Raw genomic sequence first — 19724 nt, 5'->3', positions numbered from 1 at the left:
CTCTGGGTCCATCCCTAGCTAAGTCTTATCCAGGCTGTGGGAGACGAGGAAGTGGTTACACGCCTCTGAGCATCTTCGGCCCTCATTTAAGAACAGCCTTTGGGATTCCAGAGGGAGAAAAGGGCGGGGGGACACAGGAAACAACCTTCAGATGGACACTTCAGGGTCCGCCCTGCCGCACCTGCCCACTGGTGCCTGGCTCAGGGCCGGGCTCATGTCTCTCTGGTTGGACGAGCCGGGGTTGTGTGTGTCTGTCCTTGCAGTAGGGAGACCCGGGAAGTGAGTCGCTGACGTTCTTCAGCTTCTGTGCTGGGAAGAGGGCTCTGTCTTTCACCAGGCCAAAGAAGGGGGCTCAGATGATGGGCAGACAAAAAGGAATGACCGGTCTCCTCAAACCTGGTCATGTCCTAGGATCTGATTCCATCACAGCGTGATAGTAGGGTGGTTGGTTGGCTTTCAACAGTATCACGATGGTCTTGAACAGCACACTCCCAGCTGAGTGTCCCCAGGGTGGGTCCAGTTCCATTTTCTAGTCTGTTTTTCAACATAAGGAGAACATCAGAAGGCCTGGATGTCTTTTTTTAACGTTGTCTTTGGGGGTCTTCGTTTCTAGTTCTCTCTGGAGAATTATTCACATAAGAGCAGGCATGTCTCTGTTCAACACTTGGCAGGACTGAAGTCATCTGAAACTGTATGTGAAGGAGAATGTTTTTCTCAAGAAATTGTCATCTGCAGAGACACAGCCCCTCCCTGACCACTACATAGTGCTTTTTCTTATGGACGATGTGATGTCCACGCCTGCTATCATTTGCAAAGCTAAACAGCCTCGTTGTTTCATGAAGGATGAAGGAATTAATATACTTTTGTCATTACATTAAGCTCCATTAAAGTGTTTGTATATAACTTAATTCTCTTAAAAGGAAAAGCTATGCCAATTAACTAACAACAGGGACATTTACTGTGTGTGTGTTCACTTAGTAATACAAATAGGATTCTGTCTGGTCATGTCTAATCGAATCCACAGTCTCATGGAAATCCATTCTAACCAAATTAAAGAACAATGCTACTTTTTAATAATTGTGGAAGAATGGTAGATGCATAAATAGAGATGAATTATGAACTTATTTGCCCACAATGCATGCACACTTGGGAGGTCCTTGAGGCATTTGTGTAAATTTTGATACACAGAGGACAAATCTATCAGGGAACCAGGATACCCGCTTTGGATGATTGCTGTGAGGTTATCAATGAAAACTTCCTCAGGAGCGGGAACCACCCAAAGCATGCAGAGTCTGAGTTCATTGGCACCTTCTTGGCCTCCTTCAGGGTTGCTTCTCTCCAGCACCAGTCTGCTGCCTTGAATCATTTGCAGTCACCCCCTTTAGTACCATGGTGGTTTTAGTCGCTCAGTCGTGTCTGATTCTTTGCAACCCCATGGACTCCTCCCCTTGGAGCTTGCCAGGCTCCTCTGTCCATGGGATTCTCCAGGCAAGAACACTGGAGTGGGCTGCCATTTCCTTTTCCGGGGGAACTTCCTGACCCAGGATCAAACCCGGGTCTCCTGCATTGCAGGCAGATTCTTTACTGACTAAGTCATGAGGGAAGCCCCATTACTACCAGGAGTGTATCTTTTTCTTTAGTTTTTATCAGAGTATAGAAGGAAATGGAAACCTGCTCCAGTATTCTTGCCTGGAGAATCCCATGGACAGAGGAGCCTGGCGGGCTCTAGTCCATGGGGTCGCAAGAGTTGGACACGACTTAGCGACTAAACCACCAACCATAGTTGCTTTACAATGTCGTGTTAGCCTCTGCTTATAGCCAAGTGAATCAGCCATACATATATATATCCCCCCTCTTTTTTGGATTTCCTTCTCATTTAGGTCACCGTAGATCACTGACTAGGGTTCCTTGGGCTATACAGTAGCTAGTTACCTATTTTTATACATAGTTGTGCATCAATCCCAATCTCCCAATTCATCACACCCCCCATATCTACAGATTTGTCCTCTATGTCTGTATCTCTATTCCTGCCCTGGAAATAGGTTCATCTAAACCATTATTCTAGATTCCACATATATGTGTTAATATACAATATTTTTTTCTCTTGGGGGGATCTTTTTTTAAACTTTTCATTTTATATAGAAGTATAGCTGATTAGCAATGCAGTAGTTTCAGGTAGACAGCAAAGAGCTCGGCCGTACATATACCTGTAACGATTCTCCGCCAATCTCCCCTCCCATCCAGGCTGCCATATAACACTGAGCAGAGTTTCCTGTGCTTACAGTAGGTCCTTGCTGGTTCTCCATTTCAAATAAAGCAGTGTGTTCACGTCAATCCCAAGCTCCCTGACTATCCACTCCCCTCCTACTTCCCTCTTGGGTGATCTTGGGCTATGTGTGTGGGAGAATGGGGTAGGCATGTAGCATCACCTGGTCTCTATACGCTCTTGTTTGGTGAGTGCTGCTCACTTTTCCCAAGCTGTGATGATCTACTTGCTTGTGTGATCGTTTAATGTTTGTCTTGGCTCCGCTAGGTCTCTGAGGCTGGTGGCCATTCTGTTTTGCTCACCCATGGATTTCTCTCTTTAACAGATGGAAGACTAGTGCCTGACAAATATTTATTGAATGAAAGAATAGAAAAGTTATAGGATTCGACTTCATTTACAGCTTGAGAAATATTCTGCTAAAGAAGAATTCTCAGCTCTGGATGCTTCTGTCAAATTCCCTCAGTGCAGGGCTTCCCAGTTTAGGATTTGTTTCTGGGTGACTTTCTATGAAGCTGTGTTCCATTCTTATTTAAACTTCTCTGTTCCCAGTCTAAGTAGAAAGATCAAGCATCTCTCTCTCCTTTCTCTGTTTTCTTTCTGTCTCTCAAACAGAGAGGTACAAACCCAGCTGAAAGCCTTCTTATACCTCCAAGAAGATTCTAGACCCCTAAAACCATTATTCCGTCTTGCTTTCTAAACCTCTTAAGTCATTTTCTCAACTATGCTCATCCTTCTCAAGACATTCTTAATTTTTCTTGCTTCTCAGTGCCTCCTTTCTAGGTCACACATCTTTCCCCTATATCATTTCTTAATGCTTGTTTCATTATTTTTGTAGATTCATATGTGTGGGCATTCCTAGGAGATTTCATTAAAAAGTGTCTAAAAAGAAAGAAAGAAGGAAAGAAAGAGTAACTATTGAGAAGGGGGTTGCTCACTACTTCCCCGATAAAACCCAGGAATTTTTACAGTTATTGATGCAGTAATACACAGGTGCTTTTTTAGGTGTTAATCTAAATCTGGTTAATCTTGGGGGCTTTCTTCAAATCTTCCAACAGGTAAGATAAATGGGGCCACAGGGAACACATGCTTGTTTGTCTCTTATCTTGATCCCTGGACATATAGACAGTCATTCCAGGAAGCCCACGAATGCCTTCTTCCTGGGCTACACACACCCAAGGTGGGGGCATTTGAAGGCTTTCTTCTCTCCCATCCCCTTTAGATGCTCTTGGATGTTGGTTCCAGGCAACAGTGACATGGCTGGGAGATGCTAGAAAGACAGAAAGACTGAAGAGCTCCTTTATGAGCCACAGTGGGGCCCAGGATCATTGGACTGACCTACTGTGCCAGGCAGCTGCCTTCTGGCCACTGATCCCAGCTCCCCACTGTCCAGACCTGCCCCCCACCCCAGTCCCTGGGCAGCTCCAGCCAGGACTGGTCTTTCCCAATTCCTTATCCCCTTTTAGGAAAGCCTTCTTAGCAAGAGGCTCACAGTAATCTCTTTCTTGCCCTTTTTTTTACATGTGTTCCTTCCTGGTGAGGGGCCACAATCTAAACTAGGGAATTCACCTTCCATTGAAAAGTATTTGCCGCATACTACATGGTCTGACCGCTCTCTCTGCCTCATAGTGGCATAATTATTGAGCTATCACCAAAATTAAACCAAACAAACACTTGCTACCAGGAGGACTGGAGCAGGGAGAGTGGAGATGATTGGGGTCTTTGAAAGAACCAAGTAAATGGCATCACCTTTTTTCCACCCAAGGTATGAATCAGCTGAGAAATAAGACAAACCGGATGACAGACTGAAACCCAGTGTTGCTACATCCCCTCAATACTGGAGAATTTGGCTTACATCTGAGGAAAAATGGGCTTCTCCATATCATCTGAGAATTAGACAGGAGATCACAAGTGGGTGTGCCTTGAGGGCAGCTGTTTCCCTAAAGGAAGAAGAGAGGAAGACGCTGAGTTCTCAGCTCCTGGGTCAGAGTGAGAGGCTAGAGAGGGGTCACGTGTGTTATAGCACACGGAGCCCCGTGAACAAGGGCGAAAGCATCAGGGATGGGAAGGAAGATTTATTCTATTCGGGGGCTCTTCTGTCTTGACTGTTATGGACTGCTTGGCCAATGGACTGTGACCTTGAACCCTTGTTAGCAAGAGAAGAGCAAGTCTCTCTTTCAGCTGTCTGTAGCATTGCTACTATAGTATCATTATTGTACCCTTGTGCATGTGATGGTGGAGAGGGCATTCTGGGGTGGGAACATTGTTTTGCTGCTGAAGCCTGGGTAAAGCAAATTTAGAAGTTGGCTAGGTGAGCAACTGGGTGTGTCATCTGTCTGGATTGCCGGGAGTTCTGCTGTTGATGCGGCTCATCAGGAAGTGTCCCTGTCGTCCTCTCCTTTCCATGGGCCTGCCTTTCATACCTCAACTAAAGAGAAGGACCACTCTACCGCCAGGGTTACATCTGCATTGGTGTGATCACGTATTTCTAGGACATAGCTTCTGAGGGCTTAGCTAACAAAGATCCATAGATCTTCTATTATAGGTACAGTTTTTTTTAAATTCTAGGATTTATTATTTAGACAGTGTGTAAGGTTTTACAGACACTGAATCATTTGCAAGCAACAGTCAGCCTGCGGCATACCTGTGATTTTCTTGCCCAACCTTAGATGAACCTTACTGATTTTCCTTGAACTTAGGACAAATCACAACTTGTATAAAGTCTCGCTTTTGATTTGGTATCAAAGTCCCTATTGTTGTCGTCGTTCAGTTGTTCAGTCGCTCAGTCGTGTCTGACTCTTTGCTCCTCCATAGTCTGCAGCAGGCCAGTCTTCCCTGTCCTTCACCATCTCCCGGAGCTTGCTCAAACTCATGTCCATCGAGTTGGTGATGCTGTTCAACCATCTCGTCCTCTGTCGTCCCCTTCTCCTCCTGCCGAGAAGGGGACGACATGCTATGCTAGAGTAAATATGCTGGAGTTTGACCTATAGCTTAGTGGGTTCAAATAAAATCTGGCTTGAAGTGATTGCTGATATAATTCTTTTAAATAAGTCTTTTGTTGGTGTTGTTTCTTTTTTATTTAAATTTTTACAATGTTGTGTCATAAAACAATGCAAATCAGCCATAATTATTCATATTTCACATATTATAGCTATAAGAGTATTCCTTTCTTCTTTACCAGGTGATGTTTCTAATCACTGGGATGTCGTTAGGTAAAAACTTTGCCTTCAATGGTGAGACTGGGGCTGGGCACCATGGACAGCGCCATGAAGACTTCAGCCAAAGACTCACATGTTCCCAGCCCGCCCCAGCAAACTAGACTTTGTGTGCATGGGGAAGGAAACTTCTTTCTCACTCTCTTCAGAAAGACTCACATGTTCCCAGCCCGCCCCAGCAAACTAGACTTTGTGTGCATGGGGAAGGAAACTTCTTTCTCACTCTCTTTTTAACTGCTATATCCCTTGCAATTAGAACAAGCTTTGATATGTAAAAGGTTCTTAATAATTATGTGCTGAATGAATTACCTCGTTGAGTTTTGAATGCAAAATCTTGTGTTCCGATAGAGTATTTTCTTCAAATGTGAAAAGTCACAGAATTTTTGAAAAGAAAACTTTCAAAGGTTTTAATTAAAGTGATCCTGGAGTGGAGCTGCTGAGAATTTTTTTTTGTTATTTTTGGATTTTGTCTCCATCCCAGGTGCACCTGGGATGCAGTGATAAAAACAGTGATAAAATCCAGTGATGAAAACAATTAATTGCACATACCAAAAGCCTTTTCTAAAACTTTGCCTGGTGATACCAGCAAAGCACTGGAGTGACCAAACATCTGTTGGATGCTGCAGTGTGGCTCAGAGGCAGATGCTAGATATAATTTTTCTGGGGGAGGGGTTAGATACTATCCATTTGTGTAATCTGTATCCTTTTGTGTGTGTGTGTGTGTGTGTAGATACTCTCCTGCTTTTGCATGGGACATTTTCAGGCGGCTCCATGGAGATTTTACTGCATGATTCTCACTAATGTGTGTTTATAGTATCTCTGCCATGGAGATTATAGGCAAATGCTGTTTAAAAGCTCTCCTCATAATTTATACAATTGCTGGTACTACATGGTTATTTGTTGTGATGTTGAAACCATTAGTTAGAACTGGACTTTTAGAAAAGGAGTCTTTGTGGAAAACATAATATCAGAAAATAAAGTCGGCTTTTTGTGAGGCAGCTCCTATTATCTTTCCATTTTGAGAAATCACTTTCATCTCAAGCGTATTACCATGGTGATGTGTTTGCATTTCAACAAAACAAAACTGAACTATAAACTAGAGCTCTGCATGTCTAGCTCCCGTCCTAGGATTTTTATTGCAGTATCTTTATTATTCAATGAAATCTCCAATGTCCCTGGCTAAAAATCACAGCAAATAAAGTCTCTCAGTCAGACAACAATCTGGATCACTAATCTCAGAACTGTAAGAAATCACATAAAAGCAAAAAGAAGAGTAGATGTTAGAGCAGGGGGGTAAAAAAATAAAAAAAGAAATAGCCCACAGATGAATGGAAATGTACTTGTTCTCCGAAATAAGATTGTGGAAATCAACAAGCATGGTAGGTTATCGTGCTTAATGGGAATTGGGTGTATGGCTTCGCCCTCTGAGGTCTGAAACAGGTAAACACAGTACATTGCTAGCATGTACATCCTCTCTCGAAGGAGCGCTCTTAGAACTGGCTCCCCGGTCTCCTGTGTAAGAAACTTATTTTGCTCTTCAGAATAATTGCACATAATTTTGACAACTAAAAGAACTCTCCAGGAGGTGGGGTTTGAGTTCCTCAAAAATTCCTACACTTAGCGCCAGCCAGCCGGATGCAGGAAATAGTTGTGCATAATGTCGTTTGCATACGGAGAAAGAAAGACCACATCATCTGATCAACCCACAAAGTGAGAAAACAAGATTTGGACAGATACATACAAGTATTCTATCACTTCTGCCCACATATTGTATCAAACCATCTCTTCCCAAATAACAGTTTTGTTAGCCTAAGAACACATTAACTCAGTCAAATCTGGGCTCTCACCAAGCTTTGTGGTAACTGCTCTGCTTACTGGTAAATAAGCAACGGGATTTTTGCCTAGCAACCCCGCCGTGGAAACACAGCTTGACTCTCTAAGTGGCGGGGAGGTGGGAGCGGCAAGGAACACGAGGGCGGTCCCTTTGAGGGACTCTCTGCCGCTGGTTCCTGACATCCCAAACATTATCTGCGATTCTTGTCAGTTTCAGAAGGATGATGCAAAAAGGTGGTGGTGCGGGGAACTAATGGAAAGGCAAACAGAAAAGCTTCCAAGATTGTGAGCTGAGACTGTCTGAGGGCTCAATCCTGGGTCAGCACAGGAGAACCAAGAGAAAATGAGGACTTTTTTCTTATTGAAAAAGGGGGTCATCATACTAGACAACGTATCCAGGAAGGGAAACCCAGCAGTGACCACCCGAAGCTAGACAGAGATTATCTTAAAACCAGATGTGAGGGAACATTCCTCCATACAGAGGGCAGCGTTCAATTTGGGACTGCCCACATCTAAGCAAAGACTTGAACTTTTCCATCAGAAATGATCAGTAACAGTCATCAAGCATTTAGCGGGCACTGAGCTGAGCTTTCACACGCTTATTTAATCTTCCAAACACTCCTGTGAGGCGGACTCTCTTATCTCCATTTTTTAGAGGAAGAAACTGATGCACAGAGAAGTTGAGAAACTTGCCCAAGGTCACTGAGTCACTTGGCAGTGGGGATGGAATGTGTCTCAGGCGGGCTGCCCCAAGACTCCAAGCTCTTAAGCACCATTTTACAGCAGTGGTGAATGGGTGCGGAGCTAGTGGGGAGGAGAAACCCAGAGATCACTGGATGACGCGTTGGTGGTTCCATCGTGGAAGCTACGGTTGAAAATGTTCAGTTAAGGCAACTGTTTTTTTTAAGTGTCTAGAGGACAGCATAAATGTGGGTCTCCAGAATAACAGATACGATCAAAACCTCACACCCATACCTCTTCCTTTTATAGGGAAGTACAGGTACACACAATTTCATACGCCTACACACACACACACACACACGACGCTTGATTTTGTAAGTCCCTAAAATACCCGGATGATTTAAGCCTCTGGGGATTTGCTGAGCATCACCCTAGGGTGTCTGGAGGAAGTGGTCCAGGGACTCGCTGGTTGGCTTAGGCGGTGAGCAGTGGTGAAATGCTAACTTGCAGATAAACTCTCCGACGGATAATGCCATTAAGACGCCACGCTCTAGCGTTTGTTGCCCACGTCCCTCTGCTACCAAACAAATGCTGTCCGGAGCCATCTTCCCTTCTGCCCACCTCCTGGAGCCTGGGAACGGCTCCAGCTTCCCACGGACTTGCCACTCTCCTCTGTCAGCCTCAGCCTCATTTGGATTGCACTTGCGTTCACATCCTAATTTCTGACTTAACAAGTGTCTCGCAAACATTTAATTCACTTTAATTTCATTATGCATTTGAAGAGGACGATTTATTGAGGGGGAAAATGATGTTCCCGTTGCCAGCAATTAGATTAACTTAATGATCTATGATAAAAATCTCCTTTTGGGCTTTGGCTTTTGTCTGTGTTTACAAACAAGAGTAGGCTAATAATAACAACGAAGTTCCTGGATTCTCAGAGGGGTCTTAACTGCCCCCTCCAAGTTCTACAAGATCCAATACATAAGTGCATGAAATGGGTGAAACATTCTTTGTGGTTCTCAGGTAATTTGTCTTGTCACAGTACTTTCATTTGTGGGAAAAAATGTGTATTTTAATATGCGAAAAATCAATAAATTTTCTTTTTTTCTGATGGCTTTTCTAAGGAGATGGGAACTATATTACAGCATGGATCAATTTATTTTTTCCTGTTCCCACTTTATATCCTGAGTACTCTCTTAGAAGTCAGAGAACTTGACTCCTTTCTATGGAGGGTTGTATTTCTTTAGCTTTTCCTATGAATATTTAGGGAACAGCTTCCCTGGCGGCTCAGACGGTAAAGAATCTGCCTACAATGCGGGAGACTCACATTTGATCCCTGAGTCGAGAAGATCCCCTGGAGGAGGGCATGGCAACCCACTCCAGTGTTCTTGCCTGGAGAGTCCCATGGACAGAGGAGCCTGGTGGGCTACAGTCCACGTGGTCACAAAGAGTCAGACACGACTGAGCGACTAACACTTTCATTTCACTTGTACTGATCTCAGTGCGGATGGAGATTTGTGCAGATAAATATTCTCCACTATAGGTCTTCTTTGTCACTCACCTGCCCACAGTTCCACCATATTGAACACACCTGGGACTCAGGGCCCTCGGCAGGTGGGACTGGTGCTTGTGAGGCTCGACTGCAGAGGACGGCAGCCTCCCCACCACTCTGTCCCAGCTCCGTGTCCCTTGGCGTTTCCCAGGGAAGAGGTGGTTCTGAGGTTTGTCTCCGTAAGTCAGGAAGGAAGAGGGGAGTGGGAGGATGAGAAGGAGGGTCATAACCAACCTTGCTGTCTTGGAGAACACAGCCATTTCCTGTCTGAGCCGTGTGGTCGCTTGTAGGAGAATCTCTCTTGGCCTGGAAAACCAGGCTGGGGTGTCCCTGTCGTGAGGAAAGGTTAGGAATTCCAGGACGGTGACAGGATCCCCCGTGATGAGGTTTCATTCTCAGCCTTCCTTCCTGGAAGGGAAACAGGGTGGCCTGTTCTTCACGGGTTAGTCTGGTTTCTTTCCCTAGAGGAGCACTCTGGCGCCTCTGAACTGGTGAGCTGTTGAGTAACTGGAAAAGCGGTTCCCATCCCTGCACGCTGGGCTGTGAGCTAATCACGCCTGCGTTCTCCTCTCAGCTCTACCTGATTAGCAGCTTCTTATGCACGCTCCTCTTGCATCCATGAAATGCGGTGTCTGAATGCCAAATGTGCTCTGTACTCTGGACCTGCTCTGCCCTCTGAATCACTGCAAGGTGATGACTAGAAAATATTAAAAGATCCCATGGTAGAGATTTCCATATCGATTCCCTGAATGTGTACTTTTGCAGGGATTCAATCCAGGCAGTGTACAAAGGTCCGGGCACCCTGATGTTTAACAGACATTTATGAAACATGGGGTTTTTGGTCGAGAGATGGTGCTAGGGTCCCCCGATGACAGTCTCCAATGGCAAACGGGGAGCTTTGAGAGGACCTTAACAGACTGTTCAGTTTGCAGGCGATGCCAATGTTGTCTTGAGTGTCATTCAAGGGGACCCCAGCGCCTCCAGTCTACCCCTGGTACCCCATAGGCAGGATTCTTTTGCCCTGATATCAGGATCATTCCCAGTCTAGGTGCATCTTCACCTCTTAACTACTGAATCCTTCAGAAGCTGACTCAAGGTGGAGCTTCTATTATTTATTTTAGACACTGAGCCTGCCATTCAACGTGGACTCCTGCCCTGTCCCTTGATGGTTAGACAGTCAGCAAACATGACAAGCACAATACTGACTCAAACACATGCGATTTAAAAGAAAAATGTGATATAAATGTACCGCCTCGGCGGGGGGACAGGAAGGTGAAGGGGCACACAGGCAGACGGCTGGAGTTCTGTCACAAACGAGGGTTTTTCTTTTCATCCTAACCTTCTGGTCTGTCTCTGGAGCCATTTTTTCCAGCATGTGCCCTTTGACTCAGGGGAAGCCGGGTGCAAATCCATCACCACCGCTGTGGAAGGAACCCCAAACCTGTGCCTCCTAACGGAGGGTCAGTGAAGCCACATGAGAAACGGCGGCAAAAATGGCCTTTCTTGGGAAGCAGTCTCGTTTACCCCAGTGAGGGGGTTAGGAAGTCAGCATTTGGGCTGGAGTCAGGGAACCACGCAAAAGACGTTCAAGGGGTCTCTTGCCCAAGGACCGCGGAGACCAGCTGAAAACTTCGGTCCGTGCATTTTTCTAGGAGAGGGTCCACAGCTTTCATCAGATGCTCCCCAAGCTGCTCACGAACAAAGAAAGGTCCAAAGCCACCGACATTTTTTTCTCTCTCTACCTCTTGTCTTCCGAATCCAGGGCTGACATTTTTTTCTCTCTCTCTACCTCTTGTCTTCCGAATCCAGGGTGATGGAGCTGACTTCCCTGTCTTTCTTTCTCCTTTGCTCTTCTTTAGAAAAAGCAAGTGAGTCAGACCAAGATCCGGGTCATCTCAACCATCCTGTTCATCTTGGCCGGCTGTGGTGTGTTTGTGACAATCCCCGCCGTCATCTTCAAATACATTGAGGGGTGGACAGCCCTGGAGTCCATTTACTTTGTGGTGGTCACCCTCACCACAGTGGGCTTTGGTGATTTTGTGGCAGGTAAGCACTTTAGAATATCCCAGTCACTGGGGCCCTGGTGGGGAAAATATTGACTGTGGTCAGTGCTCTTCTGAACCACCAGAAAAGATGGAGAAACAAATGGAAAAGGCTCAGCATCACCACTGCTGGGCACAGGCTTGTTCCAAACCTGTGGTCCCCTGTGAGGGAAATAGCAGCTGGCTGCTGCCTTGGGAGGAAGCCAGTATCTCCCCTCCTCCACTCAGGAGGCAGGCTATCTTCACCATCACATGAATTATGAGTGAAATGAATTTCTCATTGGATTTCGGGCTTCTGAATTATATTAAGGCTCCTTGCATCAACTGATAAAGGCTATATTAACAAGTGGCAAATATGAAGCTCTGGAGAGATGAGCATCGAGTTTAGTCTAAGCTTCCTGATGCTGAGGGCAGAGTCACCATCCCTGGAAAAGTTGCTCCAGGCATGTCCGGATGCAGGACTAAAGACCCAGGTGGCCACCTGGAGTTGAAACCCGCTCCAAGGGAATTTAATACTATAATGGATCCTGAATGAATCTATATAGACACAACAGCCTTCATTGTAAAAATAAATGCCAATGAACCACGCTTAAGGAAGCAAAAGAAATCACCATCAAATTCTTCTAGGGACAGGGAGCTTAAAAACTGAAATGAAACCTGACTTTTTACGTGTATCGCTCCCCCAGGGTGGTGGGAAGGTAGGGATAGAAGGAGGAGGCCACCTTTCTCTTTCCGGATGGATTAGTTCTAGGTGGTCAGACAACTGCTGTTTCTACCCCCAGAAGTGAACACTCTGACCCAGTAACTCTGTCGTAACTTAACGTATTTAAAGAGGCCAGGGATCCCCTCTCCTGGAATCTGGTAAAAGAGTAAATTCTGGAAAGGATGTTGAAGGTTGGCTGTCTCCACGGTAATTCGAAGGAAACAGACAACTGGAAGAGTAGTTTTGCAGCTATTCCAGCTAGGAAGACGAAGGCCCAAGTCACCGTTGTAGAAACAGCAGTTTTAAATGTTTTCTTCCTTTTGACAGTCTTGAGGACTACGAATGCCGAGTCAGAGTGCTTAAGCATTGCTTACAGGAGCCCGAGGCCTGGGGCCCCGCCCGCCTTGGCTTGTCCTCGATGCTCCAGTACTGAGCAGCCCCCAGCCTGGGCAGTGGGCCACTTGGCGCCGCTGGATGAGAGGCCTGAAGCTCTGGGTGGACAGCGCACAGGGACGGGACGGTACCGAGGGCGGCTGTCTGGTGCATTCCTTAGCATCGTCCGTAGCTGTTCTGCGGGGAAACGCAGTGAGGTTCCAACCCCAGCTGCAGTTTGGAGCTATTTCACCAACATCTTTCAGTTCCCCAAAGCGTCGTCTGCACTCTGCCGCTCTGCAGGGTCCTCTGTGCTGACTCTGGCCTGTCTGGAGGACACGTGGGGCAAACCCTGCTCTCTAACTGGTTGCTCCGTTCAATCTGTTAATCTGGGTCACAAATAGCACAGCCTGGGGAACAGGAGATTCAAAAAAACTGCTTATGATTTAAGTTTATTATTTATCCTTATGAGCCACCATGGGCTGTGAGCGCTTAGCACACACCGGCACTTAGCCTGATGTCTTCTTCCCTGGAAAGGATGCAACCTCCAGAGTCCATGGACATAGCACGGCTTTGTTCTTTTGTTTTTTAGTGATCTTTAGCGATGGAAGATTTTAATGAATCTGATGGCCAAGTGTACAGATAAATACAAAGAACTGTTAGAAAGTTTTAAAGTCTATTTTGGTTGTAATAGGGTCAGAGAAAATGGACATGCTTTCCCATGGGTTTTGACAACAGTGGCTGTACATGTAAATATGTCTCCCACAGAGTACCTTTCTTTTTAAAAAATTTTTTAAAATTTCTATTGGAATATAGTTGATTTACAATGTTGTGTTAGTGTCTGATACACAGCAAAGCGATTCAGTCACACACATACACGTGTCTGTTCTTTTCCCATTCACCTTGTTACAGGATATTGAGCTGCATAGCACTGTTTTGATTCCCTTAGCTACTGCTGATTACAGAACCATATTTCCTTTGCCCGTAGTCTCTGCAGACTCGGGTCTGTTATAATTCACGGCGCTGACTGCAATTGGACCAGGCCCTTCTAAGCTGCCGTTTCCATAGCTTACAGAGACCAATCTGAAGCACTGCTGCCTTGGAACCCTGGAAGGGTGTCAAAGCCTTTTTGGCAATACTCTGAGAGCGAAAGGGAAGGCTGTCCATCGTTTAAAAAGATAGGTTAACAAGAGCTGATGGTTGCTGTGATTTGACAAGGCATCAGCTTGGAAACAGAATCAGAACGTCAATCACCATGCAGGATTAATGCTGGTTTATTTTGTAGCTGACTCGCTTTAGAAAAGTCTAACAACCCTGACTGACGGCACCTGAATTCCGGGCCAGCAGCTGATAAAGGAACAGGCAGAAGGGTATTTCCTGCCTTGTTAGCTAGCGCGCCCTAGTGACAATCTTTTGTGGACGATGGTGATTGGTTAAGGTAAAGACTTCCAGAGAGCTCCAAGGAAAAAGTGGCAGAATTCTCCTGCCTAGCACAGAGATGAAATGAACCTCAAAACTCACTTCATGTTGCAGAAACTCCAACAGTATCCTAGGGAAAGCTAGGGAGAAGGGGGGAGTGGCCTGAAAGGGGAAAGCAAGGCGGTGAAACCAGGCCGAGTGGGGCTTGCCACGGAGCCTTCCAGCAAAGTTTGGAATTCTAATTTTCAGAAGTGGCGGTAGCTATGGAGACCTTGTGGACTCCGCTGCAAACGGAGAAGAACCACAAGCCACAGAGCCTGCCCAGCCGCCTTTGGGAGATATTAGAGATTCCGTTAAGAGCTCAGTGCAGATTCAGAGGTGCTACCTGAGGTTACAACCACAACCCAGCAGGAAAGTCCAGTGACCATCCACCACTGGGTACAGTAATTTCCAATCCATGGCTAATGTCAGTTTTCTTAGAAATGGCCATGAGCCGGCTTCACTGGAAAACGACATCTCACAGACAGGTATTTCATGAAGCGTCTCCACATCTTTAGGAGAGGCGGCTGGGTTTAGAATCTCTGTTGCTTGGCTACCTTGGGCAAGCCTGTAGAAGGTTTAGAATAAATAGGCTATTTACTTGGAATAATCGACTGGTCTTTTCAATGGAAGAGCCAGTCAATGCAGTCAGGCAACTAGTCAATTTGGTTTGATGGATTTTTACTATAATCCCTATTTGTAAAATAAAGGGATTGAACTAGCTGGCCTTGAAGGTCCCTTTTTATTCTAGCGCAGTGATTCTAATCGACTTGGTCTAATTGACCCTATGGATCAGCATTATGTAAATACCATCGTTTGGTCAGCCTTAAATCACTACTGCCTGGGTCTAAGTCTCAGGGATGCCATTAGGTCTAATTTTACTGCCACACACCTACTCGTCTCTTGGTAAATGCTTGTGTGCTTAAGGAGGAAATGGCACCAACAGTTCCAAACCATTTGAGATTATTTAATGGTATTTTATTATTATTAAATTTAAGGCAGTTTAAGAAAAACTTGACAAAATCAACTGTACCCCAATAAGAAAATTAAAAAAAAACCCCACAAAACTTGAAACTGGGCCTGCTCTGTTGTCCTCTAATTCAAGTCATTCATTGTCAAGCTCAGGTTTAAACTGGATGGATCAGGCCGGTCACTGACATATTTTTTGTTCTTACGTGTTATGTATTAAGGGCTTTCCCTGTAGCTCAGCTGGTAAAGAATCTGCCTGCAATGCAGGAGACCCCAGTTCGATTCCTGGGTTGGGAAGATCCCCTGGAGAAGGGATAGGCTACCCACTCCAGTATTCTTGCCTGGAGAATCCCATGGCCCAGGCCTGGAGGAGCCTGGTGGGCTACAGTCCATGGGGTAGCAAAGAGTTGAATCAGATTGAGTGACTAATCACAGCACGTGATGTATTGAGATTATTGGTCAAGATTCAAAATAAGTGAAGCCACAGGTCAGGCTCCTTTGGGGAAGAGACATGACTTTTCCTTGCCCTCCCACCCTGTCACATCATGTATACAGCAGGCGGAGCAGCTGAGTGTTGGATGGTGATGCAGCCGCATCTCTGCTACACGGACTGGGATGTGTTTGCTCTGCGATGACCGTTTGCCAGATCCTGGTTAAAGTAATGCTTGGTTGTTTGCAGGGGGAAACGCTGGCATCAATTACCGGGAGTGGTACAAGCCCCTGGTGTGGTTTTGGATCCTCGTTGGCCTTGCCTACTTTGCAGCTGTCCTCAGCATGATCGGAGACTGGCTACGTGTTCTATCCAAAAAGACAAAGGAAGAGGTAGGATTCCTTCCATATTCTCTGAATGTTCCTGAGGTTAGGAACATTCTCGTGTCAAGAATTACCTGTCTCTTAAAAAAAAAAAAAAAAAAGAATTACCTGTCTCTGTTCTATGGGCTAGACCATCTCCTACTAATGGAGGCCTCCTAGACGTCCTCGTTTGGAATCCTTGAATGGTTTTAAATGCCACATTAAATGGGATAGCAGTTATTTCTGGATCCTCTTTTAGCAGGTGAGGAAAATCTGGTGACTCACTTACCAGCCCACGGCTCCTGGAAAAACTAGTAAACGGCAACTTATTTAAAAAAAAAGGGAAATGAAACAGGAAAAAAATAATCCAGACATAGTCAGCATAGGTAGACTGCAGGTGGAGGAGGTGTACAATTGCCCCCAGTTGGTAGCTACATGCTTTTTCCTCAATTCCATGTGAGACAGAAGTTACTGAACTGTGGCTGGCTGTGGGGGGTGAAGTCTCAGGGTCCCTTTCACTCATGTCCCCTCCGGGTTGTCAGACCCGTAGAAACAAATATATCTCTGCGGCCAGGGGCACACACTCAACAGCCTTTCCCTTCGCAAATAAATGTGCACGGAAGCCTACACACAGGCAAGAAAAGGGATGCCTAAGGAGCAAAGGTGGATTCTGTGATTAAAAAAAAATGCCCATGTGGTTCTGGAAAGAGAGGAAAAGAGATAAGAAAGAGAAAGGGTAAAGAGAAGAAAAGCAGTAAAGAAAGGAAAGGAGATAAAACCCAAAGAAACAGAGGGACAGCTTTTTAAGGGCGACAGTTCCCTGCCCAGGGTGCAGTCATTCCATGCGGGGGTCCTGGGAGAGCCTCCTTAGATGGCACCATCTCCCACACCATTCCCCGGGGGCAGTGGTTTAATTTTCCTGGCTTGCAGAAGCGGTGTCAATGCACTCTCCAGTCTGATTGCCCAGAGAGCTAACTGACCTGCTGAAAATCAGCCATAACAGAAGAGAACGCAACAACATAAATATTGACATTTCTCAATGCAAAAATCCGAGTTACTCCTCCATACAGGAAAGCATGTCTTGTACTAATAGTCCCGCTGAAACAAAGCCCAGAGAGTTGGTCTTGATCCTCACGCAAGACTTCACTCTGAGAAAGCACGTTCCGAGGGCTTTGCCAGAAGATGCCCCCTTGCTGCACCCTGAGCAGGGAAACTTGGTTATCAGGTACCCTGCGTTGGGGGCGAGGGGTCGTCTTTTCAAACCAGAGCAAGCCGGGTAGCACAAGGCCATAGACGGCACCGCCTAGATATGGGGTGACACGGGACTTTCCCGTTTAGAGCCAGGCCATTTCCAGGCTAGTGGGGACGGGTGGGGCACACTAACCCAGACGGAGGTCTTGGAGGGACAGGGCAGGGCAGAGGACCCGCTGATGCCTGCTTTGTGCCCATCTGACCTAGACACCACTGCTCCCGGGTCAGGCAGGAACGAGGCCGGACCCCGGCAGGGGGCGCCCAGCAGACAGGAAGTCAGGCCCGTCCGCCTCCCCTTCCTTCCCCAATCCAGGTCTCTGGCGGCGGCCGTCGGCTTGACCAGCACATGCGCCTCCCGGAGCCACCTTAGTCCCGAGCCTTTCCTCCCGAGACGCGCGTCCGGGCAGCGGGAAGGGCGAGGGTGGAAGTAGCCTCTCCTCGCCTTGGCGGGGCGGACGCGCGGCCACCGCCTCTGGGCCTCCTTCCCACGGGGACCCCCGAGGGCTGCGGGGGCGGGGGGTGGTGGTGGGGGGCGATGGGGGTTGGGAGCGGGGGTGGGGGTTGGGGGCAGTGGGGGACGGGGGCGATGGGAGGGCGGGTGGAAGCAGGTGCCCGGGGCGTGAGGGTTGGGGGCGATGCGGGGGTGGGGGCGCGGGCTGTGTCTCAGCTCCCGGTGGTTGCCCGTCTCTCCGCCAGGTGGGCGAGATCAAAGCGCACGCGGCCGAATGGAAGGCCAACGTGACGGCCGAGTTCCGGGAGACGCGGCGGCGGCTGAGCGTGGAGATCCACGACAAGCTGCAGCGCGCCGCCACCATCCGCAGCATGGAGCGTCGGCGCCTGGGCCTGGACCAGCGGGCGCACTCGCTCGACATGCTGTCGCCCGAAAAGCGCTCGGTGTTCGCCGCGCTCGACGCAGGCCGCTGCAAGGCCTCGTCCCAGGAGAGCATCGACCACCGGCCCAACAACCTGCGGCTGCAGGCGTCGGAGCCGCTGCAGAAGCGCGGGCAGGGCGCCTCCGAGGACAACATCGTAAACAAGCTGGGCTCTGCCTCCAGGCTCACCAAGAGGAAGAACCGGGACCTTCGGAAGGCCCTGCCCGAGGACGTGCACAGGATCTACAGGACCCTCCGCCACTACTCTCTGGACGAGGAGAAGAAGGAGGAGGACACGGAGAAGGGCTGCAACTCGGACCACTCCAGCACGGCCGTGCTCACCGACTGCGCCCAGCTGCCGGCCGGCGCGGGGGACGGCGTGGGCCCCGCCGACGCCAAAGACGCGGAGCGCGACAGCAGCGCGCTGCTGGAAGCCAGAAACTAAGCGCGAAGGACGCACTGGACGTGACCCAGCCTTGTCTTTTGTTTGTTTTTAAATATATTCACCCTGAGACACGTGCCTTAAAACAAGACTTCTCGTTAGTTCGAAATTACATAGCATCGAAGAAGATATTTCACTGTGCCATAAACGACCGAGAAAGCTCGCTCTGCCAAAAGGGAATCAAAAGAACAAGGACTTGGCTTTTGATCACAGCCGCAGGACACCCAGGGCGCCTTCGCGGGCGCGGGAGGTCACGGCCACTGAGGTCCAGGGCACGTGCTGGCGATGGATGCGGTGGCCCCGGGCAGCGCCGCTGCGCTCCGGAGGGCGCGAAAGGGCAGCTATTCCGTAGACCAGCCGTCTGAAAGCAACAGGTGTGTCTTTTAAAGGAAGTCGTTTCCTGAACCCACTGTCAGTAATGTGTGCACGCACGCACAAGGGGACTGGACTGGGAGGTGGACTGGTCCTTGTCACTTGGGGTCGGAGTGGACATGTTGGAATGTTGCTCTGAGCTCCGATTTTGAGACAAAACCGTTCAGTGCATCCCTAGTCTTTTCTAAGCTCCAGATGAATGTCCCTGGGACCCGAGAGCACCTAGAATTTGTTGGAAGCAGATGAGAGCACACGTATCAAAAGGTGCAATTGCTTTCCTCATTATAAGAGAAAAAACAAAAAACAGTCACATCACACTGTGGATATCACTTTAACCAATGACAGAAGCCTGCTGAATTTTGTCTTTCTCACAGGTAGTCCAATCGGACTCGCAAGCATTGGTGAACACTCAACCTCAGCCGCTGCGTGGTGACGGAACCATGCCTTTTCCTCAGTGCACGGTGCGCTAAACAGGCACCAAAAGGGTGCAATGGTGACAATAAACTGGTTTTGAAACGTTCATGTTCACTTTTCTAGTGGAACTTCTGTTACAATTGGTTTTGATAAAAGGGGGAAAAATACCAAAACTATTGCCTTGCATGATGCCAGTGGCTTATTGTCCTGTCTCGCTGATCCTAAATGTTTGTGAACATAGACATCCTGCATGTCTGAGACATACCAAGGAGGACCATGGCATCGTTCCTTCTCAGGGCTTCTCGTCCCTTTGGGTGTCTTAGGGTAGACAGTGACACCAGGTCCTATCCTGCTATTTGCAAACAAAAGGAAAAGGAATCCCTCAAACCAATCCTTGTACGAGAAGATTGAATTGTTTTCATTGCTTGCAGCTTAAGTGCCATTACTGCCATTTTTTTTTTTTAAATAATACTTAAAAGAAGTGTTTAAAAGA

At 47.4% G+C, this 19724-nt stretch overlaps 1 protein-coding gene across 3 annotated transcripts in view; it reads left to right on the top strand.

Annotated features, from left to right (window-relative positions):
• Window positions 1-19724, top strand: part of KCNK10 (potassium two pore domain channel subfamily K member 10) — a 150508-nt gene extending 130784 nt beyond the window's left edge. For 2 of the 3 annotated variants that reach the window (XM_043472716.1, XM_043472715.1), the window contains exons 5-7: window positions 11404-11590; window positions 15768-15910; window positions 17828-19724. In XM_043472716.1, the coding sequence (XP_043328651.1) occupies window positions 11404-11590; window positions 15768-15910; window positions 17828-18448 (951 nt within the window). In that variant the 3' untranslated portion in view covers window positions 18449-19724. The remainder of the gene's footprint in view (window positions 1-11403; window positions 11591-15767; window positions 15911-17827) is intronic. The other variant, XR_006270150.1, reaches the window with a different exon arrangement.

Source organism: Cervus canadensis, chromosome 6, assembly GCF_019320065.1.
Source record: "Cervus canadensis isolate Bull #8, Minnesota chromosome 6, ASM1932006v1, whole genome shotgun sequence".
Taxonomy (NCBI): domain Eukaryota; kingdom Metazoa; phylum Chordata; class Mammalia; order Artiodactyla; family Cervidae; genus Cervus; species Cervus canadensis.
This window is presented reverse-complemented; position numbering and strand designations above follow the sequence as displayed.